Source organism: Artibeus jamaicensis, unplaced genomic scaffold, assembly GCF_021234435.1.
Source record: "Artibeus jamaicensis isolate MK-2021 breed Jamaican fruit bat unplaced genomic scaffold, CSHL_Jam_final contig_2259, whole genome shotgun sequence".
In the NCBI taxonomy this organism is placed as follows: domain Eukaryota; kingdom Metazoa; phylum Chordata; class Mammalia; order Chiroptera; family Phyllostomidae; genus Artibeus; species Artibeus jamaicensis.
In genome coordinates this window covers 8,837,273-8,854,114 of record NW_026521468.1, presented here as the reverse complement: position 1 = coordinate 8,854,114, position 16,842 = coordinate 8,837,273, and the positions used below count along the sequence as shown (strand labels likewise).

The window sequence follows — 16,842 nt, the reverse complement described above, 5'->3', positions numbered from 1 at the left end:
GGGGGCACCCCCCAAGGACACTTGGGGTTAAGCAAGTCTGGGTGCTCAGGGCCTGGGGCGGTGGGAGCGGAAGGGCCCCTGACGTGGTGCCCGTCGGGCTCTGGGCTGGAAGTGGAGCTGTACAAGGAGCGGGCGGACCTGGCACAGCCCAAAGCCTCCCTGCGGCGGCTGTGGTCGCAGAAACGCTGAGCAGCAACAGCAGAGCCCCCGAGAGAGGGGGGGGGGTACTGGTGGCACCAGGCTGCACGGGGCGGCGTTGGCCACCGGCTCCCATGGCCCACGTCGCCTCCAGTGGCCCTGCCGTGTACCTGTGCTCCGTCCACAGCCACTGGGGCTCCGTGTCCTGTCCCCGTAGTGTCCGGAAGGACTCCCCTCCTTCCTAGGCCTTGCCCGAGGCAGGCGTCCTAGGTGGGAGGGGCCTGGAGGGTCTTGTGTCCACACAGAAAGCACATCCAGGTTCTTACTCAAAACCTGGCTCTTCTCAGCCTCTTCTTCAAGGACTGAGTCTTGTTTTATAACAATACCTTTCTTTTTAAAAAATTATTTACTTGCTTTTTAAAGAGAGGGAAAGAGGAGAAAGAGGGAGAGAAACATCAACGTGTGGTTGCCTCTTGCACGCCCCATAGTGAGCGCGCAACTTGGCTCACAACCCAGGCAAGTGCTCTGACTGGGAATCAAACCCACGACCCTTTGGTTCTCAGTCCAGCGCTCAGTCCAGTGAGCCACACCAGCCAGGGCTCCAAGGACTGAGTTCCTGGAAGGCTGCTGGGAAGAGAGCTGTCCTCCTTTGTCGCTCTGTCTACTGTCTCGACCTGGCCAGCACCGCAGGCGGACCCCTAGGTACGAAGCGGTCCCCCTTGGACACAGACAGGTCTCCAAGGCTGGGTTTCACCAAGGGTTGTGAGCCAAGTCTAATCCATTTACTTCCTTTTTTGGTCTAAGTTCATGTACGTTGCCTCAAGCCATGAGGCTTTTTCTCTCAAGTGCCCGGCCACACAGCCGCCACTTGGCAGCGTTGGATTGGGACCAGTAACTTCCCACCTCGATTCAAAGAGCTGCTCCTGCAAGAGCCAGGTCTCGCCTTGCAGGTCTAGAGAGAGGCCTAAGCCCAGGGCACGCCGGTCCAGTGAGGCATGGCCATGGCTGCGTGGACAGGCGGGGAGAGAGCCAAGGGCGGCCAAGCCCGGGGGGCAGGGTGCTACGGGAGAGGCCAGCGGAGTCTGCTGGACCCTGGCACAGCCTTCACACCTGTGGCAGGCACAGGGTACCTGGGGGTTTTGCAGCTTGTTCCTGGGAGTTGTCTGTGCTCAGGAGCCACCTCCCACGTCCCCAGACCCAGAAGGTGTGGCAGCCCTGGAGACCTGAACCCCAGCCAGGCCACCCCGACCGCGGGCCTCTCAGCATTCACGCAGCACGGACCAGGAGGGCGTCAGATTGCACCAAACTGCCACCTCCGCAGCTCAGACCCCTCCGTCACTGGGTCCAGAGGACCAGTTGCCCCAGAACCACCTGGCATCTCCAAGAGGGAGCAGGGCCAGGTACTATCCTGAGGCCACAGGGTCTGCCGAGGCAGCTGGTTGACAGTTTTCACAGAAAGCAAAGCTCGGGCCCCGTGTAGCAGTCGTGGCCTGTGCTCAAGTGGCCACCAGCAGGCCATTGCCCTTGTTCCGGGGGGCGTGCACCGCTCACCCACTCACCTGCAGACACGCACCAGGAGCATTCTCTTTGCCAGGTGTGGGGGACTGAGGATGGGCAGAGCACCCCTCCCTGCCTCCCGGGTTCAGGCTGTCTCCAGGCAGCACGAACATGGCTGACAGAGCAGATGGGGGGGTGTGAGAGCCACACTAGGGGTACAGGCTCCCAGAGAGGTGACCCCCAGAGGCGCTGGGCCCAGAAGCCAAGCAGGTGGAGGGAGCCCGCTGCCAGGAGGGAGAGAGCAGGGCCCCAGTTGCTGGCTGGGAGGCCTGAGCAGGAAACAAAGTGGCCAGAGTTTGGCGGTGTGCGGGGTGGGGGGGGTTGGCAGGGGTGGAGGGGGCGGTGGGCGTGGCCCCCGGCCCCCGAGAGACTGTGCAACCTGACAGCCAGGCGGGGCCTCGAGCGTCTCCCCCTGCGGCCTGGAGCAGGGCCTCCTTGGGGAGCACCCCAGGGAGAGCCCTCCCCACAGAGCCCACTAATCCCTGGTCTGGTTTCAGGAAGGGCTGCTTAAGACCTCTCCTCTCGTGGGAAACAGGAAAAGCAAATGAAAGCCTCTCCTCCCCGGGGGGCCTCTCTGGGGGCGGGGTTGGGGGGGGGACCTGAGCTTGCAGAGCCTTTGCCCAGAGCAGCCCTCTGACCTCCCCGGCCACACACACACTCACGGGCACACAGTGGGGTGGGGGGCTGAGCACTCCCGCGGCCCCCCGGCCCCCTCACCCCAGCACGGTCCTTGCCTGGCATCCCCTTCTCTCTCCCGTGTGTGCACCCAGCTGCTTCTCCCCAGGGCAGGCCCCCCAGGCTGAGTTAGGGGCCTGGAAGTGACCGCTGGGACTGGCCAGTCCAGAGGAGTCCGCCAAAGGCACTGGCCTGCCCTCCTCATGAGGAGGAGGGGGCGGTGGGAGCAGACAGAGCACATGAAGCTGGTCAGGGGTCAGGGTTCCGGGTGATTTTTGGTGATTTTTTTATAATTAAAAAAAGTTCATTTATCTTTAGAGGGGAAGGGAGGGAGAGAAGGAGAAAAATATTGATGTATGGTTGCCTCTCATGCGTCCCCTGCTGGGAACTGGCCTACAACCCAAGCATGTGCCCTGACTGGGAATCAAACCTGTGACCCTTTGGTTCACAGGCCAGCATTTAATCCACTGAGCCACACCAGCCAGGGCTGGTTTGTTTTTTAAGAAGAGAAAATAGCTATTTATTTCTGGTGCTCAAGGGGCAGGGGCCCCTGGCTCCCACCCCACCACCCCAGAGAAAGCAGCCCCCGGCTGCAGCTGCGATGTTGACCAGGTGTCTGCGGGGGGCAGGCCCCACTCAGTGAATAAACCACATGGCACTTCCAAGGACGCCTCATCTGAAACGCAGCCGGTCCTCTTGTGTCCAGGTGCTTGGAAACTGACCCTGAGTGACTGGACGGATAACAAAGTTACTTTTACCCAGACTGCGCTACGTGAATAAGAGTTACATTCCACCAGCACACTTCCGCCCAGAGTTACATTCCACCAGCACACTTCCGGCCACAAAAACACTGCCAAACTTCTGAGCAGAGACCAAAACACTTCTGTCGACCTGAAAATATAAGGTGAAGTGAGAGGCCCCGAAATGTTGACAATGTTGACATGTGCTCGAGAGCAAAGAGTCCCTGCTGGGGACGCACTGACTGGGCAGAAGCCCAGTGGGTGTCCCTCGGAGGAGGTGGAGGGAGGGTGTCGTCGGTGAGCAGGCCGGAGAGCTCCACCTGCAGCGGGAGGCTTGCTCGGCAGGTGCGGGCAACTTAGCTAGGCCCTGCTGATTCTAGACAGTGTTTCTGGTTCTCAACCATGCCATCTCCTGCTTTTTTGTTACCTTTGCAAACAGTTGTTTGTGGTACAATACTGATTTAGGTGCAGACCAAAGGTTGCTTTGCCCTGTTCTCACTAACATGCCGGGAAGGTTGGCGGCCTCCCCTAAGCACATGTTGGGAAGGCAGCTGCTCCCGGAGGTGGCTCCGGGCTCCGGCTCCATTCTGAAGTGGTTCTGTTTGTATTTCTATGCTTCTGATGTTAAACCTTGAGCTCAGTGTGAGCTATACCTACATTTAAGGAAGATGAATAGTCCTGGCTGGTGTGGTTCAGGGGATTCAGTGCTGACCTGTGAACCAGAGGGTCACTGGTTCAATTTCCAGTTGGGGCACACACCTGGGTTGTGGGCCAGGTCCCCAGTAGGGGGCATGTGTGAGAGGCAACCACACACTGATGTTTCTACACCTCTCTTTCTCTCTTCCCCTTCCTCTTAAAGTAAATAAAACACTTCTTTTTAAAAGGAGAAAGATGATCTGGCTGGTGTAGCTTAGTGGATTGAGCTAAGGGTTGCCGGTTCCACTTCGCCCTCAGGTTCCCTTTAAAAAAAAAATTCTCTCTTTGAAAAAATAAATAAATAAATAAATAAAAGTAAGAAGAGATTAATAAAAATAAGGCAGCAAAGTCTTTTATTTTTTAAGATTTTATTTTATTTTGTTTAGACAGAGCAGAAGGGAGGTGGAAAGAGAAGGAAACGCCGATGTGTGGTTGCCTCCCACACGCCCCCACTGGGGACCTGCCTCACTACCCAGGCATGTGCCCTGACTGGGAATCGAACCAACAACTCTTTGGTGGTAGCCGGGTGCTCAACCCACTAAGTTACATCAGCCAAGGTAGAAGACAGCTCTTTTCTGACCCTCTTATTCTAGGTCAGGGTCTCTGGTGGCCAGAGCCTACCCCTCAGCTCAGGGTGAAACACAGGACCCATGGTGGGCAGGACGCCCTCGTACCCAAGGGTCATTCACAGACCCCACCCTCACTCTGCCAGCGACAGTCTGAACCCACCAGTGCCCTCACTCCTGGAGAAAACCCGCACGGGCAGTGATCCCTGCCAGGAATGGATTTTTTTCTCATTAACTTATCTCATTAACTTACAATGAAATGGCCTTGAACAAAAGGCCTGCTGAATTACTGGCTCTTTAAATCTTTGTTTTCCAGATATGAGGAGGGCTTTCGTCGTCTTAAGTTACCTTGACCCACGGCGGTTCGGTAAATCTCACCTTTGCAAGCTGATGGAATCACTCTTTTTCTCCCTACCTGATCCCACCTGGGCCTCCACGGGCCAGGAGATCTCAGAGTGAGCCCCTCCCTGGGGGCCCTGCTGGGGGGTCCAGCCCGAGTCCCACCCTGAGTGAGGGACGGTGACAGAGGCCACACCCGGAGGGCCGGCTGCAGGCGTCACAGGCCCTGCCGGGACCCTTGCACCTGCAGACAGAGGCGTCCGTGCTGGGAATCTGTAACCCAAGGCTGGGAGGTGCTCGCACGCACCCTCAGGCCCATTTCCCGCAGTGAAACTGGCATCAGAACCCACAGCTGTCAGTGGCACCGAGTGGCAGCACGCGTTGAGTCCTTCGCCCCCACCAGAAGGGTCCACGGACTGACGCCGCGGTGTGGTTCCGGTGTGGGGCGGGAGGGGGCCAAGCGGGCACCCCTGTCCCTGCAGCCTCACCTCAGGGAGGCGGAGCCTGTGGGCACGGAGGCAGGGCTCCCAGACCCGCCAGGGGCAGGTGAAGAAGACTCTGGAGGCCACAGTGGTTCCCAGATTGGGGTTGTGGTAAGGTCAGGTGGGTGGGAGCAGGGGGCCAGCCATCCTTAAGGACAGAGTGCCTTAGCCATCACCCAGGGCCACCCAGCCCAGCATCTGCAGGGGCCAACTCCAGGCCGCCTGCCCCCAGCTAGCCAGAAAGAAGCACATATCCCTCCCCAGAATTTATTTTAATTTATTTCCCAAAACCCAGGGTGGAGCTTCTGGCTGGCACCTCTTGGGCTGTTGGTGAGGAAGGGAGCCCCCTCCAGGGCAGCAGAGTCCTGTGAACAGGGAAGCAAAAGCTGCCCAAGGCCCAGCCACGCCCAAGGCCCAGCCTCCCTCCCTCAAACCACATCTCCCTCCCTATAAAACCTGCCCTCCTGCTGGACAGAGGCTGGGGTCAGCACCATGCAGCTCAATTTCAGCAACCTTAGGGCCCTGGTGACAGGAGCAGGGCAAGGTGAGTGTTACTGAGCAGGCAGGGGTGCGGGAGGAGCTGCGCTGGAGAGAAAGGTGGCTGGGCCCGAAGCCTCACAGGCCGGTGCTGAACGGGACACAAGACGCAGGGTGGGTAGGTGCAGGGTCCAGCCAAGGTGTCTTCCCCAGACCGGCAGGAAGAAGCTGCCCTTGGGACCTCCCTTGGCCGGATCCTGCTGGCTGAGTCTGTGGCTTGGGCCCCCACACTTCCCGGGCTGGTGCCCTCTGGCCGGTACCCTCTGGCTGCTCTTCCCTGAGCAGCAAAGAGGCAGCCCTTGCCCTGCGCTAATCCAGACACCCGTGCACCACTGCCTGCCTGGCGCTCTCCTGCAGGGATTGGACGCCACACTGCCAAGGCCCTGCACGCTTCAGGGGCCAGGGTGGTGGCCCTGAGCCGCACCGGTGCCAACCTGGTCAGCCTCTCTGAGGAGGTGAGGCGCTCAGATTGCCCCCCCAGCCCCTGCACCCTCAGTAATGCCTCCTGGGCCTGCTGGGACCACCTGGTCACTGTCTGATGCTTCCCACAGTGTCCTGGGATAGAGACTGTGTGTGTGGACCTGGGTGACTGGGAGGCCACGGAGCAGGCGCTGGGCGGCGTGGGCCCCGTGGACCTGCTGGTGAACAATGCCGCTGTGGCGTTGCCACAGCCCTTCCTGGAGGTCACCAAGGAGGCCTTCGACAGGTGGGAAGCCGGAGAGCAGGGGCTGGCAGAGGGCTGCACGGAGGCGGGCCGGCGTGACCATGGCCCGCCTGACCTGCCCACTCTCCCCCAGGTCTTTCAGCGTGAACCTGCGGTCTGTGTTCCAGGTGTCCCGGGTGAGCGGGTGGGAGGGTGTGCCCCCACGGCTGTCTTGGCCCAGGTAGAGGGGAGTTTGGGTCAAGCTGCCACCCCTCTTGGCTTCCAGATGGTGGCCCTTGGCATGATCGATCGCAGAGTGCCTGGCTCCATTGTCAATATCTCCAGCATAACAGCCTACGTCACCTTTCCCAACGTGGCTGTCTACAGTACGTTGTCCCTCTGCCCAGCCAGTACCCCTAACCGCACTGTGCTCCGGGGCTGGGCCTTCCTGCAAAGAAGGCTGAATCCCTGAAGGGTGCTCGCGCTCCCCACAGGCTCCACCAAGGGTGCGATGACCATGCTGACCAAAACTATGGCCTTGGAGCTGGGGCCACACAAGGTGAAGGTGGGGTGCTGGGTGAGCAGGGCTGAGCCTGTGTGGGCAAGGCTGGGGGATGAGAAGGGTAGGGGAGCAGTGGGTGTGAGAGAAGCGTGGGGACCACTCAAGTCTCTAGGTTGCTGGAACACAGTAAGCCAGCTCAGCCTGGTGGGGGACTGTGTGGGCCAGGCTGGTCTACTGGCTGAGGCTGCAGCCTCCTGCCCCTCGCTCCCTGGCTCCCAGATCCGGGTGAACTCCGTGAACCCTACCGTTGTGCTGACAACGGCCATGAGCAAACAATGCTTGAGCAACCCCGAGTTCCTCCGGAAGATTAAGGAGCGGCACCCGATGAAGAGGTTTGCAGGTCTGCAGGGCTGCGAGGAGGGGCGGGCCTGGCTAGGGCGGCAAAGAGAGCGCGCTGACCCGCCCACCGCCCGCTGCAGAGATGGAGGACGTGGTCAACAGCATCCTGTTCCTGCTCAGCGACCGCAGCGCCTCCACCAGCGGCTCCAGCCTGCTAGTGGACGCCGGGTACCTGACTTCTTAGAGCAGCCTGGTAGTGCGGACTGCCCCGCGGTCCTCCGCTCCTCCCCGCCCGGCCTCCCCCCGTGGCCCCGCCCCCGCCCACGAGGCCACGCCCCTGGCCACATTTTTTATCAGCAGCTGCGTCTCCTCGGCCCCGCCTCCCAACCTCTACTCCACCGCCCCGCTTCTGGCCATGCTCCTCCGCCTGCCCTACCTGGCTGCCCCGACACTCCTCCCTTGTTGCCCTCCACCACAGACTGTGACCTCGGCTGTACTGGGGTCGACTCGCCTAAATAAATAAACGGAGGCCATGTTCCCGGAACCAGGGGTGCCAGGGCTCTGGAGGGGCACACCCCGAGGCTGGCAGGACCTAGGGTCAGGGACTGTGGGGCTCACATTTCACCTTCCGTGAAGTCAGGAAGCAGGAGTTTCCTCCTGTCCACGCCCCACCCGAAACACCCAACCTGCCCTGGGTGGAGGGCCGAGGGCGGAGAACAGCCTGCCCTGCCTTCTCTTCCCTGAGGCTCTGCCCTTGGGCCCCTAGCCTGTGCTCCGACTGCCAAAAGGTCGGACTGGGCAGAGAGTCTTTGGAGCTGGAGCGGACGCCGAGACACTAGGCCATCCCCAGGGAAGGCGGGGCCAGAGTGAGGGGCTGGGTGCTGGGTCTAGTTTATCCAACCCCAGGGAACGCAGCTTCACCTCCGGCCCAATCCCCCTACAAGGCCGTCCACGAGAGGGCGCCCAAGGGGGGTGGGTGTGGCCTACGGCTGCTGCTCTTCCTACTGTCAGCTGAAACCCAGGCACAGCAGAGAGGGTCTTAAAGCCCCGCAGGGTTTCAGTGGGGCTGGCCTGCGTCAGGTCCTCCCATGGCCTGTGCCACCTAGCAGGCCGAGTGTGGACGTAAGGAGGCCTGAGACGGCCAGTCAGCTGGACTAGTACAGTGTCCCTTCACCCCCGGCAAAAGAGCAGGGCAGGAGGGGCTGGTGTGGTTACTTCCAGGCAACGTGCAGAGTGGGGGTGGGGAGTGTGAGGGCGCTTTTGGTTCTGTGCCCCGCCCCAGGACCTCTCATAGCGGGGTTTGCACCAGAGCTGGCTTGTGGTAGCCCATCTAGCCCACCAAGGGTCACAGGACAAGAGAAAGGATGTAGACACCATTCTGGGACAAGGTAGAGCCCCTGAAGAGACCTATGCAGAAGCACCTTTCTGGAAAGACAAGCTGGGGGCTGTCCCTCCCTGGCCTCTGGCACGTAGAGGTCAAGATTCAAGGCAGGGAGCAGGTTTTGTCTGGTGCCCGGAGGTGAGGGGTCCGCCACAGGGCCAGGCCTGCCAGGGAGACGTTCTTTGCTGACCTTCAGGGGTTTTCTGTAATCCCCTGGCCGCCTCCTCCAGCCTGTCCTCCAGCCTGTCCATGTATCTCGGCCCAAAGCCCCAGGGGACCCAGGAGGCCTGCAACCACCAGTATCCTACAACTGGCCACAGAAGGTCCTCAGGGTTACGGTTTTAGGTTTCCCCACGTGACCCACAGAACAGCAACGCTCATGCGGGAAGCCAGTGTTCATGCCTACATCTGTAGGTGACCCGAAAGCCTCAGGAAGCAGTGCTTGCCTGGCTGGCCACTGTGTACCCCGGTGACCCCAATTCTCTTCCTTCCTATCTTATACATGTTTTGTGTTTTTCTTTTTAAGATTTTATTTATTTATCTTTAGAGGGGTAGCGAAGGAGAAAGGGAGAGAAATATCCATGTACGGTTGCCTCTCATATGTTCCCCGCTGGGAACTGGCCTGCAACCCAGGCGTGTGCCCTGACTGGGAATCGAACCTCTATTGTGTGGTTCACAGGCCCGCGCTCAATCCATTGAGCTACACCAGCCGGGGCTTATACACGGTTTTAAAAGTGCTGGTGGCTCTGGCTGGTGTGACTCAGCAGATTCAGAGCTGGCCCGTGAACCAAAGGGTTGCAGGTTCAGTGCCCAGTCAGGGCACATGCCTGGGTTGTGGGCCAGGTCCCTAGCAGGGGGCATGAAAGAGGCAATAGCATATTGATATTTCCCTCTCTTCCTCTCTCTCTAAAAGTAAATAAATAAAATGCTTATAAATAAAAAAGTGCTGGTGGCCTTCCGTGGGTTGGCCGGGGTGATCTGGGATTTCAGGTCCCTTTGAGGCTAAAGTGAACCTTTGTCGGCACTGACCCCGAGTGAGCCACTCCGAGGTCTGGGGCAGGAAGACGGACAAGCGATCCCTTACGCCAAACTTTTCTTCTCAGAAGCAAAAGAAGAAATATTAGCCCTGAGTTCTCCGTGGTATTAACCTCCGCCTGGGTTTTAGTCCCGCAGTAATCCTCTCCGCAGGGAAAACACGCTAAATCGATTTCTCACCTGGTGGGTCGCCACTGAGAAACCCCGCCCCAGGGCGGGCAGGACCCTGACCTCCCCGCCCACGCCGCGCCCACTCCTTTTGGCCAATTGCCCCGCAGGAGGCTGCTGTTAGCCTGGCTCCGCCCCCAGACCGGCCCCGCCCCCGCCTCGCGCACACCCGCCCGGCGGTCTCGGGCCCCACGGGCAGTGGGGCGACCCGAGCACAGCGTCAGGCCGCGCCGCCATGGAGCTGGGGCTCTCTGGCCGCCGGGCGCTCGTCACGGGGGCAGGCAAAGGTGCGCCGGCTCCGGAGGGCGGCCGGCGGCGGGGGGGGTGGCTGGCGGGTGGAGAGGGGCGTCCGCACTGAGCCGCGTTCCCCGCAGGCATAGGGCGCAGCACGGTGCAGGCGCTGCACGCGGCGGGTGTGGAGGTCGTGGCGGTGAGCCGGACCCAGGATGATCTGGACAGCCTGGTCCGCGAGGTATAGACACCGCGGAGTCGAAGCCCAGGGGGCAACGGGGCGGGGGGCAGCGGGGGCATGCAGGACGCCCAGCTGCCAGGCCCGGACCGTCGAGGACCCGCAACAACCCTCCCAGGGCGCGCGGACTCCGTGGGCTCCCGGTTGGCCAAGAGACTGGCGATGCCCCCTGGGCTGAGAAGGGAGCATAAATGGCTGCCTCGCAGGCCCGGGGCCAGAGGGCGGGCGGAGGGGGTGCGGGGAGGAAGTGTCCTGTCTGAGGCTCCTGGTTCAGAAGCCCGGAGTCGCTCAGGGACCCAGGGGCCACGTGAATTCCCCCTTCCTCAGACGTCTTGGATTCTGAGCCCCAGGCAGTGGCTGGCTTCTCTGGGACTCCTGGCCCCGCTCCGTGTTGGTCGGATAGGTCTCGCACATCCCACCCCCTTCCTTGTGGGCCCGGAGCCCTGATGGCTGTGCCCCGCCCACCATGTACATGCAGTGCCCCCGGGTGAAGCCTGTGTGTGTGGACCTGGGTGACTGGGAAGCCACGGAGCAGACGCTGGGCGGCGTGGGCCCCGTGGACCTGCTGGTGAACAATGCCGCTGTGGCGTTGCCGCAGCCCTTCCTGGAGGTCACCAAGGAGGCCTTCGACAGGTGGGAAGCCGGAGAGCAGGGGCTGGCAGAGGGCTGCTGCGGAGGCGGGCCGGCGTGACCATGGCCCGCCTGACCTGCCCACTCTCCCCCAGGTCCTTCAGCGTGAACCTGCGGTCTGTGTTCCAGGTGTCCCGGGTGAGCTGGTGGGAGGGTGTGCCCCCACGGCTGTCTTGGCCCAGGTAGAGGGGAGTTTGGGTCAAGCTGCCACCCCTCTTGGCTTCCAGATGGTGGCCCTAGGCATGATCGAACGCAGAGTGCCTGGCTCCATTGTCAATATCTCCAGCATAACAGCCTACGTCACCTTTCCCAACGTGGCCGTCTACAGTGCGTTGTCCCTCTGCCCAGCCAGTACCCCTAACCGCACTGTGCTCCGGGGCTGGGCCTTCCTGCAAAGAAGGCTGAATCCCTGAAGGGTGCTCGCGCTCCCCACAGGCTCCACCAAGGGTGCGATGACCATGCTGACCAAAACTATGGCCTTGGAGCTGGGGCCACACAAGGTGAAGATGGGGTGCTGGGTGAGCAGGGCTGAGCCTGTGTGGGCAAGGCTGGGGGATGAGAAGGGTAGGGGAGCAGTGGGTGTGAGAGAAGCGTGGGGACCACTCAAGTCTCTAGGTTGCTGGAACACAGTAAGCCAGCTCAGCCTGGTGGGGGACTGTGTGGGCCAGGCTGGTCTACTGGCTGAGGCTGCAGCCTCCTGCCCCTCGCTCCCTGGCTCCCAGATCCGGGTGAACTCCGTGAACCCTACGTTTGTGCTGTCGACGGCCATGAGCAAACCAAGCTTGAGCAACCCCGAGTTCCTCCGGAAGATTAAGGAGCGGCACCCGATGAAGAGGTTTGCAGGTCTGCAGGGCTGCGAGGAGGGGCGGGCCTGGCTAGGGCGGCAAAGAGAGCGCGCTGACCCGCCCACCGCCCGCTGCAGAGATGGAGGACGTGGTCAACAGCATCCTGTTCCTGCTCAGCGACCGCAGCGCCTCCACCAGCGGCTCCAGCCTGCTAGTGGACGCCGGGTACCTGACTTCTTAGAGCAGCCTGGTAGTGCGGACTTCCCCGCGGTCCTCCGCGCCTCCGGGCCCCGCCTCCCCGCCGTGGCCCCGCCCCCGCCCACGAGGCCACGCCCCTGGCCACATTTATTATCAGCAGCTGCGCCTCCTCGGCCCCGCCTCCCAACCTCTACTCCACCGCCCCGCATCTGGCCCTGCTCCTCCGCCTGCCCTACCTCGCTGCCCCGACACTCCTCCCCTGCCCTACCTGGCTGCCCCGACACTCCTCCCTTGTTGCCCTCCACCACAGACTGTGACCTCGGCTGTACTGGGGTCGACTCGCCTAAATAAATAAACGGAGGCCATGTTCACGGAACCAGGGGTGCCAGGGCTCTGGAGGGGCACACCCCGAGGCTGGCAGGACCTAGGGTCAGGGACTGTGGGGCTCACATTTCACCTTCCATGAAGTCAGGAGGCAGGAGATTCCTCCTGTCCACGCCCCACCCGAAACACCCAACCTGCCCTGGGCGGAGGGCCGAGGGCGGAGAACAGCCTGCCCTGCCTTCTCTTCCCTGAGGCTCTCTCTGCCCCTGGGCCCCTAGCCTGTGCTCCGACTGCCAAAAGGTCGGACTGGGCAGAGAGTCTTTGGAGCTGGAGCGGACGCCGAGACACTAGGCCATCCCCAGGGAAGGCGGGGCCAGAGTGAGGGGCTGGGTGCTGGGTCTAGTTTATCCAACCCCAGGGAACGCAGCTTCACCTCCGGCCCAATCCCCCTACAAGGCCGTCCACGAGAGGGCGCCCAAGGGGGGTGGGTGTGGCCTACGGCTGCTGCTCTTCCTACTGTCAGCTGAAACCCAGGCACAGCAGAGAGGGTCTTAAAGCCCCGCAGGGTTTCAGTGGGGCTGGCCTGCGTCAGGTCCTCGCATGGCCTGTGCCACCTAGCCGGCCGAGTGTGGACGTAAGGAGGCCTGAGACGGCCAGTCAGCTGGACTAGTACAGTGTCCCTTCACCCCCGGCAAAAGAGCAGGGCAGGAGGGGCTGGTGTGGTGACTTCCAGGCAACGTGCAGAGTGGAGGTGGGGAGTGTGAGGGCGCTTTTGGTTCTGTGCCCCGCCCCAGGACCTCTCATAGCGGGGTTTGCACCAGAGCTGGCTTGTGGTAGCCCATCTAGCCCACCAAGGGTCACAGGACAAGAGAAAGGATGTAGACACCATTCTGGGACAAGGTAGAGCCCCTGAAGAGACCTATGCAGAAGCACCTTTCTGGAAAGACAAGCTGGGGGCTGTTCCTCCCTGGCCTCTGGCACGTAGAGGTCAAGATTCAAGGCAGGGAGCAGGTTTTGTCTGGTGCCCGGAGGTGAGGGGTCCGCCACAGGGCCAGGCCTGCCAGGGAGACGTTCTTTGCTGACCTTCAGGGGTTTTCTGTAATCCCCTGGCCGCCTCCTCCAGCCTGTCCATGTATCTCGGCCCAAAGCCCCAGGGGACCCAGGAGGCCTGCAACCACCAGTATCCTACAACTGGCCACAGAAGGTCCTCAGGGTTACGGTTTTAGGTTTCCCCACGTGACCCACAGAACAGCAACGCTCATGCGGGAAGCCAGTGTTCATGCCTACATCTGTAGGTGACCCGAAAGCCTCAGGAAGCAGTGCTTGCCTGGCTGGCCACTGTGTACCCCGGTGACCCCAATTCTCTTCCTTCCTATCTTATACATGTTTTGTGTTTTTCTTTTTAAGATTTTATTTATTTATCTTTAGAGGGGTAGGGAAGGAGAGAGGGAGAGAAATATCCATGTACGGTTGCCTCTCATATGTTCCCCGCTGGGAACTGGCCTGCAACCCAGGCGTGTGCCCTGACTGGGAATCGAACCTCTATTGTGTGGTTCACAGGCCCGCGCTCAATCCATTGAGCTACACCAGCCGGGGCTTATACACGGTTTTAAAAGTGCTGGTGGCTCTGGCTGGTGTGACTCAGCAGATTCAGAGCTGGCCCGTGAACCAAAGGGTTGCAGGTTCAGTGCCCAGTCAGGGCACATGCCTGGGTTGTGGGCCAGGTCCCTAGCTGGGGGCATGAAAGAGGCAACAGCATATTGATATTTCCCTCTCTTCCTCTCTCTCTAAAAGTAAATAAATAAAATGCTTATAAATAAAAAAGTGCTGGTGGCCTTCCGTGGGTTGGCCGGGGTGATCTGGGATTTCAGGTCCCTTTGAGGCTAAAGTGAACCTTTGTCGGCACTGACCCCGAGTGAGCCACTCCGAGGTCTGGGGCAGGAAGACGGACAAGCGATCCCTTACGCCAAACTTTTCTTCTCAGAAGCAAAAGAAGAAATATTAGCCCTGAGTTCTCCGTGGTATTAACCTCCGCCTCGGTTTTAGTCACGCAGTAATCCTCTCCGCAGGGAAAACACGCTAAATCGATTTCTCACCTGGTGGGTCGCCACTGAGAAACCCCGCCCCAGGGCGGGCAGGACCCTGACCTCCCCGCCCACGCCGCGCCCACTCCTTTTGGCCAATTGCCCCGCAGGAGGCTGCTGTTAGCCTGGCTCCGCCCCCAGACCGGCCCCGCCCCCGCCTCGCGCACACCCGCCCGGCGGTCTCGGGCCCCACGGGCAGTGGGGCGACCCGAGCACAGCGTCAGGCCGCGCCGCCATGGAGCTGGGGCTCTCTGGCCGCCGGGCGCTCGTCACCGGGGCAGGCAAAGGTGGGCCGGCTCCGGAGGGCGGCCGGCGGCGGGGGCGCGGGTAGGTGGCGGGGGGGGGGGGGGGGCGTCCGCACTGAGCCGCGTTTTCCGCAGGCATAGGGCGCAGCACGGTGCAGGCGCTGCACGCGGCGGGTCTGGAGGTCGTGGCGGTGAGCCGGACCCAGGATGATCTGGACAGCCTGGTCCGCGAGGTATAGACACCGCGGAGTCGAAGCCCCCCTGGGCTGAGAAGGGAGCATAAATGGCTGCCTCGCAGGCCCGGGGCCAGAGGGCGGGCGGAGGGGGTGCGGGGAGGAAGTGTCCTGTCTGAGGCTCCTGGTTCAGAAGCCCGGAGTCGCTCAGGGACCCAGGGGCCACGTGAATTCCCCCTTCCTCAGACGTCTTGGATTCTGAGCCCCAGGAAGTGGCTGGCTTCTCTGGGACTCCTGGCCCCGCCCCGTGTTGGTCGGATAGGTCTCGCACATCCCACCCCCTTCCTTGTGGGCCCGGAGCCCTGATGGCTGTGCCCTGCCCACCATGTACATGCAGTGCCCCGGGGTGAAGCCTGTGTGTGTGGACCTGGGTGACTGGGAGGCCACGGAGCAGGCGCTGGGCGGCGTGGGCCCCGTGGACCTGCTGGTGAACAATGCCGCTGTGGCGGTGCTGCAGCCCTTTCTGGAGGTCACCAAGGAGGCGTGTGACATGTGAGCCCGTAGGGGTGGAGGAGCCCAGGAGGGAGGGTGGCCCCCTGCAGCAGTGGCCCCATCCCTGACCAGGCTGGTGCATTGCCTGCAGGTCCTTCGACGTGAACCTGAGGGCTGTTATCCAGGTGTCCCAGGTGAGCAACCTTCTGGGCAGGAGTGGGGACAGAGTGGTGACACCAGTGCTGCCGCATGTTCCTTCTGCCATTGCAGATTGTGGCTAGGGGTCTGATTGCTCGGGGAGCCCCGGGGTCCATCGTGAACGTGTCCAGCCAGGCCTCCCAGCGCGCAATCCGCAACCACACGGTCTACTGTGAGTGAGCCCGCGCGCCCTGGCCCCGCCCCTGGCCCCGTCCCGTGTGGCCTGCAGCGGCCCAGGCTCCGCTCACCTGGCCCCTCTTCACAGGTGCCTCCAAGGGCGCCATGGACATGCTGACCAAAGTGATGGCTCTGGAGCTGGGACCACACAAGGTGAGCCCCACTGAGCCGCCTCCCAGCAGGCAGCCCACATGCCCGGGGCCCCCCAGCCCACCTTGCTGACCCCACCTCATCCCTGCACAGATCCGTGTGAATGCAGTGAACCCCACCGTGGTGATGACAGCCATGGGCAAGGCCAACTGGAGCGATCCCCAGAAGTCCAAGAGCATGCTGGACCGCATCCCGCTGGGCAGGTTTGCTGGTGAGTTGGCCCGTCACCCAGCTGGAGCTGAGCCAGGCTCTCAGCTGAGGGGTGGGCGGGAAAGATGGAGGGTGGCCTTTTCATCCGGGCCCTGACCCCCGCCCCGCCTGCAGAGGTGGAGAACGTGGTGGATGTCATCCTTTTCCTGCTGAGTGACCGGAGCAGCATGACCACGGGCTCCACGGTGCCAGTGGACGGGGGCTTCCTGGCCACCTGACTGACGCTCACATGCAGCCGTACCCCATGCTGAGCCCCGCCCCCCCGCCCCCCAGTCCCCTGTAATAAACACGATTCTGCTGCTCAGCCTTCAGGCTGACTGGTTCCTGGGCCGCTGGCCAGTGGCCCCAAGATACAGAGGTCAGGGCCGGGTGTGGAAGTGAGTCCCAGGAGCGGAGATGGCCCTTTGACAAGTGTCCCAGGCCAGGCAGCCTGACTTTCCTGCCTGCCATGTTCAGTCATGGCCAACTTTGCAGCAGAGGCTGGGAGATGGGACCTTCCAGCGGCCAAAGTTTCTATCATTACGATGATGGCCGCTTAACGACTGGGCAGCCACGCTGCCCAAGAGCCCCGCCGCTGGCTGTGCAGACCAGGGCTCCCTCTGGGAGTGGGGCCTTCAGATCACGAGTCTGCCTGGAGCTGTGCCCTATGGCCTGGGGGCAGAGTCCGAGTCCTGGACCGTGGCTCCTGACGTGCCCCGACTGACCCCTTGCCTCCCCCGCAGTTTCTGACCTGTGCAATGCTGTACCGCCCACGTGCCGCCCCTTCTGCCCTCCACGCTGCCCTGACCTCCACACTTTGCCTGCCCCGGTCCTTCTGCCCAAGCAGGGCTCCAGGGCTGGCTGTGGGGCCCCCCACCTGGGAGGGCGGGACAGGCATCACCTGTTCCTCTGTGCTTGCCCCTCCTGGAG

The 16,842-nt window shown here is 61.8% G+C and overlaps 3 protein-coding genes across 4 annotated transcripts; all 3 read left to right on the top strand.

Annotated features, from left to right (window-relative positions):
- Positions 1–5,670: 5,670 nt before the first annotated feature.
- LOC119058609 (carbonyl reductase [NADPH] 2-like) lies at positions 5,671–7,758 on the top strand. The gene is made up of 8 exons (XM_037157935.2): positions 5,671–5,737; positions 6,088–6,185; positions 6,282–6,436; positions 6,528–6,570; positions 6,660–6,759; positions 6,868–6,932; positions 7,155–7,275; positions 7,355–7,758. Exons 1-8 carry the CDS (start codon positions 5,686–5,688, stop codon positions 7,456–7,458), a joined length of 738 nt encoding a protein of 245 aa, XP_037013830.2. The 5' UTR covers positions 5,671–5,685; the 3' UTR covers positions 7,459–7,758.
- Positions 7,759–9,934: 2,176 nt separating this feature from the next.
- Positions 9,935–12,247, top strand: LOC128626507 (carbonyl reductase [NADPH] 2-like). 2 transcript variants are annotated; one of them, XM_053659093.1, is made up of 8 exons: positions 9,935–10,085; positions 10,173–10,270; positions 10,746–10,900; positions 10,993–11,035; positions 11,125–11,224; positions 11,333–11,415; positions 11,620–11,740; positions 11,820–12,247. In XM_053659093.1, exons 1-8 carry the CDS (start codon positions 10,034–10,036, stop codon positions 11,921–11,923), a joined length of 756 nt encoding a protein of 251 aa, XP_053515068.1. In that variant the 5' UTR covers positions 9,935–10,033; the 3' UTR covers positions 11,924–12,247. The 2 variants fall into 2 exon arrangements, with proteins under 2 accessions (XP_053515068.1, XP_053515070.1); XM_053659095.1 differs by having other exon boundaries at positions 9,937–10,085; positions 11,333–11,397.
- Positions 12,248–14,448: 2,201 nt separating this feature from the next.
- On the top strand, positions 14,449–16,242 carry DCXR (dicarbonyl and L-xylulose reductase). Its single transcript, XM_037157903.2, has 8 exons — positions 14,449–14,575; positions 14,669–14,766; positions 15,104–15,258; positions 15,350–15,392; positions 15,469–15,568; positions 15,662–15,726; positions 15,817–15,934; positions 16,048–16,242. The coding sequence occupies exons 1-8, from the start codon at positions 14,524–14,526 to the stop codon at positions 16,149–16,151; spliced, it is 735 nt and encodes a 244-aa protein (XP_037013798.2). The 5' UTR covers positions 14,449–14,523; the 3' UTR covers positions 16,152–16,242.
- The last annotated feature ends 600 nt before the right edge of the window (positions 16,243–16,842 follow it).